Source organism: Lolium perenne, chromosome 4 (genome assembly GCF_019359855.2).
Source record: "Lolium perenne isolate Kyuss_39 chromosome 4, Kyuss_2.0, whole genome shotgun sequence".
Lineage (NCBI taxonomy): Eukaryota > Viridiplantae > Streptophyta > Magnoliopsida > Poales > Poaceae > Lolium > Lolium perenne.
In genome coordinates this window covers 375,968,133-375,977,172 of record NC_067247.2, presented here as the reverse complement: position 1 = coordinate 375,977,172, position 9,040 = coordinate 375,968,133, and the positions used below count along the sequence as shown (strand labels likewise).

Here is a 9,040-nt window from a genome sequence, read left to right as displayed (position 1 = left end):
GCAGCTAGAATTTATATTGGAGGCACGGCGTATCAAGCTGAAGAATTTACCATCAAGTTGTCGCACAACCAGCTTCAAGATATTGTCACTCAGATTTTTCGAAGGAACGAAGGAAACGGAAAAAACAAGCTTGTTGTTTGTCTTGAACAAGTGGTAGAGAATGGAGTTCTAAGTGAATCAGCCTACAACCATGGAGATGCAAACGTTGAGGTGCGATTCTGCTTATCTTTTGGTAGTATTATTTGCACATTCAGAATAGTAGGTTCTAGCATGATCTGGGAATACTGTTGCAATGTTTGAAGTATGTACACACAATATATTACTCTCTACATTCAAATATGGATGGGCTCTCCCTGTTTGAAGGTTGAACCTTTCCTCTTAATCAAACGCCTGCTGGTTTGTTTGTCTTACCTTCGTACATTCAAACTGTTGCTGATTTATGAACAAATGGTAACTGAAATTAAACATGCTTGTTTATAGATATTATATCAACTATGTTGACATCTATTCGTTGCTACTGTTTTTCAACATTCCAAGAGCTGAATTGCATTTCATGTTAATCTTATAGGACTTCCACCGGTATCGCATCGATGGATTTGAGAATGTACTCCCAGCTGGGTTTGAAAATGCTTGTGCTATGTTAAGAGAAGGGAATGTCCTCATTGGGAATATGCAAATCACCAAAGATTACTTCATATTAGGTCCCAATGATGTTTATGACATTCCACCTGATGCTATCTATGAGACCAACTCTTGGGGGCAGAAGATTTCACATTGTATGGTCATTGTTGGTTTTGGCGTGACACAGGATGGTAAAGGCTACTACGTGTTCCAGAACTCCTACGGCCCTGATTGGGGATCGGGAGGTTATGGAAGAGTTTCTTCTGATAGCCTGAAATACCTCTATTCTCCAAGATTAGGAATGTAGTCTTGGTACTCATGATGTGAAAACTCCATTTGGATCCTTCTGGTGCTCTAGCTTTTTTTTCTAAAAAGCTCTACCTTGTGTATAATATCTTCCATCCATCTCCTGTAACACTTCATCATGAAATACATTTCGCGAAAGCATATTGGATCGCTTGGAGCCTTATTGTGATTTGCAAATGTGATATCAGCTTTGCACTGCCTGACTAGTTTGCCTTCATTATTGGTTGCTTTTTTGATCAATTTTGATCACAGCGTGCAGTTGTTTAATTGCATTCCCTCCTTTCTACTGTACTTGTTTTTGTCACTATGCTTCTAATTTTCTGATGGAAGGTTTACTGCTAAGGCAGTTTGTGTGAAAAATCTGAAGAACCTTCGCCAGACATGTTCGGCAGATAACAATCTGTAAACAGTTTTATCTTTTCCTTCTCCCTTTCCCTAATATTAGGCATTTCAAAAAGATGGCATAAACACAAAGTTGGTTAGAGTAAGAGACAGAAGCTTTGCTGGATTGCTGATCCAACTGTTTGATATTGTTACTGTTCTTGTGAACTGCCAAGGAGTCATCCCATGGTATCGTTTCAAATTCAAAACTAATATTGTCGAATGAACATTGTTTGTGAGGCACTGTCATTAGCAGCGAAGCGCCACATCACCGTAAGGATTCACATGCATCATCCAACATTTTGGACCCGACTGCCAATACGCAGGACACTTTCTTTGGGCCTAACTGGCATGAACCATGAAGAATTAACATAAAACCTCTAGTACTCACTTGGAAGAAGTTGTCATCACACCAAGTTATAAAATGACCGCAAGAAGAGTACCAAACAATATTTAAAAAACATAATTCATGTTCAACATTTAAGCTCTAGCTAGCACTTTGTTGCTCACATAAATTAAACGCTGCTTCCTCTAGGAGCCCATGATGCAATCCAGAAACCGAATTCCCCAGGATCTTGCTTTGCAAGTTTCTAGCCGTTAAAGATAACAAACATCATCATCACTATCCAGGACCAACTCAATGTGGAAGGAACCATTCTCCTTGTGCCCGCCCAAGTAGCCACCAGCATTGGGATGCATAAGGTCCTTCGCTCCATGATTGCAAGCAAAACAATGACCTACATATTTAGAATATATTAGCTGCTGATGTCTGACAATGCAGAAGAAAATTTATCTCAAATAGTACCATATAGATAGTTACCACTTACCAGAGTCAGTCTCTTCCAAAGGGGTGCAGTGATAAACATCCCCCTCTCCCTTGCAATTAGGTTTCACCTCAGCAAAGAACATAGTGGGTTCACCATCCGAGAAGCCTCTTTTCACTAGGAAGTTGTAGTGAACATACTCTCTCGGGCATTCAACAACAAGGCTCATCTCTTTCACTTCCATAAACTCTAGTTCGCTAGGCTGAAATCAGATCAGTCAGTACAACACATTCGGCTTCAACCGTGTATGCAATATAAAAAAATAACAATTTTGATTCAAATGATAATAATCATACAGGTTACTCCAAATTTCATGAAAGCGGTGATGCCACAAAATTGATTGAGCTGGTAAGTGAGCTATTTCCACTACTAGGGAAAGCCTTATAGCAGCACTCCTTACCGCCGGCGAGTACGGTTTGCAAATGCCGGCGGTAAGACCTTCCAGGGTGGCCTAACCCTACCGCCGGCGAGCTGAACGCAAGGCGCCGGGGGTACGGCCTTTACCGCCGGCGAACACGAAAATGAAAATGCCGGGGGTAATGAGTGGCTCGGCGGGCCACCCAGCCTGCCCTTACCGCCGGCGTTTTATGCCCAAACCGCCAGGGGTAGCGTGTTGTACCGCCGGCGAACCCGAGAACGCAAATGCCGGGGGTAATGAGTGGCTCGGCGGGCCACCCAGCCTGCCCTTACCGCCGGCGTTTTATGCCCAAACCGCCGGGGGTAGAGGGTTGTACCGCCGGCGAACCCTAGAACGTAAATGCCGGGGGTAAGAAGTGGCTGGTGGGCCACCCATCCTGCACTTACCGCCGGCGTTTGTGGGCCGTAGGTGCCGGCGGTAATGGGCCCTACCGCTGGCAAACGCGCATGTTGGCGCCGGCGGTAACCTGGGCTTGGCCATTTAATTAGCTAGCCCGACCAGCCACCTACCACCACCCTCACTCACTCATATGTGATGGAAAATCAACCCAAGCACTTGTTATCTCATTCCCCCACCCATTTTAGCTATTTCAACCAACAAAATATGATGTATTTGAGCAAATCATGCACTACCTAGCCCCTCTAGCATGATTTGCATGATCTAGATCTAGATCTATCTCCTCCCACCACCTTTTCCACTAGATCTAGCTATTTCTAGATCTCTAGATCTCTCGAGCATAAAAGTCGACGTGTGGCGTCTCTCCGGTGCTTTTGGACGTCGCGTCAACTAATAGGTATATAGCTAATGAGTGGAATGTTCATGAGTTGGTGAAAATTCACGGTTATGTCACTAGTGATGGCAAAAGATGCGGTTCCATATATGTAAATGCATTGTTTTGCATTTGTTGACGTGTGCAGGAACATTGAGTTGCCAATGTTTTGCCGGAATGTTGATTAACTTCCGTTCCGGCGAATTTTGGAACTCCAGCATGACAATATTTAGCAAAGGTCATGCCGAATTTTTTCCGTGAAAACCGAGACGGCGGTGTAATCAATTATCTTGTCTTGTAGGCGGCGATGGTCATCGCGATGAGGGAAAGCGTCGTGGATAGATACGTGGAACGCGCGACGGCCGACATGTATCGAAAAAAGCGAAAGGATATCATGTGTCCTTGTCGAAGATGCAAGCTAGGATCGTTGTTTGACCCCTTCTCAGGCATAGTGAATCAACACCTGCTCAGGTATAGTTTCATGGAGGGGCATACTCAGTGGATGAGTGATGATGGAGATGATGATATCGATGGTGATGAAGATGGAGGTGATGATGGTGGAGATGATGATAACGAAGGTGATGGAGAGGATGCCCCACACGACAATGGAGAGGAGGTTGAAGAGGATGGCGCACACGTTGATGGTGATCAAGAAGGCCGGGAAGAACATGCGGCCGACGAGGACATGAGTAGAAATACCCCGCTAACCGCGGCCGTGCAGGACCGTCATGTTCAAGAACTTCTTCTCAGCAACACATCGACCGACCCCAAAATCGCTGGTAGACGGAAGGCTAAGCTGGATCAACTCGAGGTAGACTCGAGAACTCCGTTGTACGATGCAGCTCGTGGGACGGAGGAGAGCCGTCTGAGATACGCTCTCGATATTATGGAGATGAAGGCAAAGCACAAATGGACGGACACAAGCGTGGACGAACTCTTCGGATACTTGAAGATCCACTTTCCTAAAGATAACACGTGTGCCGGTAGCCTACAGGAGGCCAAGAAAATCGTGTGCCCTCTCGATTTACCGCACCAGAAATACCACGCATGCATCGGTGATCGCGTAATATATCGGAACGAGCATGCCAATCTCGATACATGCCCACAGTGTGGCGAATCTCGATACAAGAGAGGGACAAGAAAATCTCCTCGAAAAGTTGTGTGGTACTTCCCGCTCACGCCCCGTCTGCAGCGGTACTTCGTGGACCCCAAGGAAGCAAAGCTCATGCGCTGGCACGCGGAAAGAAAGGAGGCGGTGATGCGTGATGTGGAACGGGTTGAAAACCCAGTGCTAACACACCCTTCGGATGCAAGCCAGTGGAAAACATTAGACGATGAGTATTACGAAGAATTCGGGAAAGAACCAAGGAACATCAGGTTGGGTGCGAGCACCGACGGACTCAATCCGTTTGGGAACCAAAGCAGCAAGCACAGCACCTGGCCCGTGTTTGTATGGATGTACAACCTCCCTCCATGGCTATGCCTGAAGAAGAAGTACATACACATGAGTATGCTAATCCAAGGGCCGACGCAGCCAGGGAGCGATATCAACCTGTATCTGGAGCTATTGAAGGAGGAGCTAGTCACTCTGTGGGAGGAAGGGACAGAAACTTGGGACGCCTACGGACAAGAAACTTTCCGTATGAAAGCCGCACTGTTGACGACGGTGCAGGACTATCTTGGATACGGATATATTGCGTGCCAGGTGTGCCACGGACACAAGGCATGTGTGAGGTGCATGGAAAAGACGCCATTTTTACAGCTGGGTAAGGATCCCGGGTCTTCAAAAACCGTCTACATGAGGCATCGAATGTGGCTTCCCAAGAATGACCCGTGGAGGAAGCGTGGAGACCTGTTCAATGGGAAGGATGAGGTCGAGGGCCCTCCACCTAGGCGAAGCGGCGAAGAGATAGATACTCTGTTGAAAAACTGGAAAGACTGCCCTCCGGCGGGTAAGATAAAGATCCAGAAGCGGAAGAAAGGAGACAAGAGAAAGGAAAAGGAACCCGGACCGCTCTTGGGGGTATGGAAAAGGAGGTCCGTTTACTACTAGTCAAATCATTAGAGTGTAGAAGTTTTTGTTTGCACTAGTAAATGGTGGTGTCACACATCTGTAATATTGTGATAGTATGGATTATGACTGTGGTAGATACGGTTAATTCAGCAATTATAAGTGCCATATTGAGAAACACTAGGGTGGAAAGGAAAAAATAAATCTTGCAGATTTGCACAGCACAGTGCACTTCATACAGTCAACTCTTTAAGATAATTATAGCAAATCAATTGTTAGTACTTTGTGTGTCTTCTTCTTTTCTGCATATTGTGGATCAGATTATGCTTGTGTTTTCTTGCCAGTTTTAGCAAGTGTGTTCTGAACTTTTTTTAGATGCCAAAACTTGATTCAGCACCATATGTATCTATATTTGTTCAATTCACTATCTATAAATCTCCAAGTTAATATCTACACTTGATAAAGCCCTCAGCGGCTTCATAGCCGAGGTTGGCATCGACAAAATCAGGCATGAGAAGAAAGTGAAAGGTTGCTATGTGTGCAACCACATAACCAAGTTCCCCTGCCTCAAGCAATCGGCGCATGACAATGGGATGGAGGCCTGGTTTGCCATCCTACAGATGAGGTCGATTGTAAGGTCTCAGAACGATCTCTTGTTGCCATCCAGTCTTCAGCGGATGTTCGTGAACATGGCGGACACCACCGATGAAAACGTGAGAGCCGAGTTCCGTGCCATCCAGCGGACCATTTGCACAATACTCTGGAGGGATGTCTGCGGTAATGGTGGCTTGTTCCACTATGGTCCCGCACTTTCTAAGGCCGAGATAGAAGGCCGATTAGAAGATGAATATGACGACAGAACATTCAACACGCTTGAGGGCATCCGTCCCTTCCCGCCGAAGCCGAAGCCGCAAATGTTAGTCATAACCAAGTACCATGTTATATCTCTCTCTACTCTATGCTTTTTCTTTGCCGCGAATTTTCATGCTTTTTCTTTGCACTACTCTATGTTATATCTCTCTCTACTAATGTACTAACAACTTTCATTTCTTTTTTATGTGTTTGCATAGATGACGTACTATGTCGTCTACCACGGCAGGGTTCCTGGAGTCTACGAGGACTGGGAAGACTGTAGGAGGCAGGTCCACCGTTTCAGCGGCAACAGCTACAAGGGGTACACCACTTTGGAGGAGGCGGAAACTCGATACGCCAACTTTCGAGCGGGACAGAGGAGGGAGATGTGGAGGACCCCTTTCATCGTGATGATGCTTGCCGCTACCGCCTCTATAGTTTACTATGTCATTGTTGTTTAGCTAGGTCGTCGACTGGACTTGTATGTATTTGTGTAATATGTGCTACTTCGAGTCGTGATGGTTGAACCATATGGTCGACACTTGTGTTATTGATGCATGCATGCATGTTATGGACATTTCGGGACTTTCTAATGATGTGTATCTTGCTAATGATGTGTATCTTGCTAATGATGTCTATTTTACTGTCATTCTGGTAATTGCCTGTATATTCTATGTATATGCTATGAATTCTGGTGTATATACTGTGAAATTCGAGTTTTTTTATTTTTTCTCCTGTTAATATTACCACTGGCGAAATTTTCATGTATCCCTGGCGTTTTCCAAATCGCCAGCACTACGACCTGATACCCCCGGCGAAATGGGAAGACGCCGGCGGTAAGACTTACCCCCGGCGAATAGGGTAAAACGCCAGCGGTAAAGGCTCTTACCACCGGCGAATTGGAAGGCGCCGGCGATGAGGCATTACCACCGGCGAGGTGGTCGCCGGCGAATGCAAAAACGCCGGCGGTAAGGGTTTCTGGGGCGCCGGCGGTAGTACATTTCCTAGTAGTGTTCACTATATCGTAAAATCTAAACTATATACTCCATCTTCAATTCCATCATTGTGTTCTGATTCCGTAGGTAAAATACAAATACAGGGACAAAAGCAACATCAGCCAAATCGAATCAAGTGGATACATGCATCAAATGGCTGTAAAATGTGTGGACCATGAAAGCAAGAAAATATACCCACTACATGAGAAGCCAGCCAGCACCACATATACATACATGCATACGGTACCTGTATATTATTTTGCTTGGCGTACTTTTTGAGCGCTGTGAGCAAGATATTGCGTTGACGCTCCTCTATCCGCTTGGCCCGCTCCTCACGGGACGGCTGCTTGGGCCTTCTACTGTGCTTTGGAGGCAGCAACAAAAGCATCGCAGAGGTCCTGAACAGTAAACTGTGATCATCGAGGGATGGGATCCTCCCAGGTCTCCAATCCGTCGACATCGTCACGCTCGCCGAGAGCCGGCGAGGATGGTAATGTCGGGATCGACCCAGTCATTGCAAATTAACCTAAACAAACCAGATCGTCGATTAATTGAACCCACGCAATCTGAGAGAGAGAGAGAGAGAGAGAGAGAGAGAGAGAGGAAATTGGTGTTACCTGTATGTAATTGATTGACGCGGGAGGGCGTCCGGTGAAGGAAGGGGATTGCCGGCGATCAGATCAACCGCCGACCACCAGGGTACGCAGTTCCTCTCTTCCCCCTAGTTTTTTTCTTATACCTATTATTCTCAGTTTCCAGGCCCGTACTAGTAGTATTCATATAGGCAACCAGGGAGAGTGCCTACCGGTGCAATATTATGCGCGCTTTTTTTTTGAACAAAGTTATGCGCGCTTTTAGGCGTTGTTTGGTATAAAAGCGGTCGGTTTGCAATCCTATTCAGAGTCGTAACACCTGGTTTGTTTCGTGACCGGTGGCAGTGGCCTTAAAATGATGTGTTCAGTCGATCCACCGGAACAGAAACAACCTGTAAATCTAGGGAAAATCTAATTTTAAGGCGCTTGTCCAAACGTGCCAGGGGTATTTTAACCGGAAAACAGTGGTCTTCTCCGCTGAGACCACTTCTCCCTCTTTTAAACATAAGGCCTTAGCCCTGCGTTAAATTAATAACGCCACAACGGCAGATACAACGTGCATATTACAAACAGCTTACAACAGGAACACAAGCAAGCTAAGGATACACAAAAAACACATAGCTTGAGCCACCTAGCACTATCCGATGCTGAGAGAGACCAGAGGGCTGCATGGTCAAGGGAGAAGCAACCGGGGACGAGTTGTCGTCTACACCAACAGGCAACAGGCTCAAAGCTTCATTGACTTCGCCTCCGGAAAGGACCCCTGTCCCTCGCCCTGGATCGAAAGGACGCCGTACCGTCGGGAGGAAAAGAAGTTCCCCCAAGAACACAATGAAGCAGGGAGCAAAGTCACCTAGGCCAGCCATCATAGACGCCCAGGGAGCTACGCCGAGAACAGCACCACCACAGGCACCACCGAAGCACCAGACGAAGCTGTCGGACGAAGACGCACCAACGAGAAGCGACCGGAGTCACCATGGCCACCTCCAAGCGTCACTGTTCGACCAACACCGCTGCAGGACCCCAGACGGCGCCTTCAGGAAGGAGAGCGACGTCGCAACGCCGCCGTCGTCCACACGGGGAACCAGGGGATTTCGCCCCATCAGAGGTGTGGTGGTGCGGAGAGGTAGGTACCTCAACGAGGCCTTCAAGAAGGGGAACGGCGCTGGCAGCGTCGTCCTCGTCGTGGCCAGCATCGACCAAGGGCTTCCCCCGATACCATGTCCCCAACACCAACCCGCCTGCCCATCCACCGGATCTGGCGAGCAAG

At 47.0% G+C, this 9,040-nt stretch overlaps 1 protein-coding gene across 1 annotated transcript; it reads right to left on the bottom strand.

Annotated features, from left to right (window-relative positions):
- Window positions 1–1,741: 1,741 nt before the first annotated feature.
- On the bottom strand, window positions 1,742–7,699 carry LOC127297140 (uncharacterized). The gene is made up of 3 exons (XM_051327418.1): window positions 7,425–7,699; window positions 2,136–2,334; window positions 1,742–2,045 (listed from the first exon to the last, which is right to left on the bottom strand). The coding sequence occupies exons 1-3, from the start codon at window positions 7,635–7,637 to the stop codon at window positions 1,906–1,908; spliced, it is 552 nt and encodes a 183-aa protein (XP_051183378.1). The 5' UTR covers window positions 7,638–7,699; the 3' UTR covers window positions 1,742–1,905.
- Between the last annotated feature and the right edge of the window lie 1,341 nt (window positions 7,700–9,040).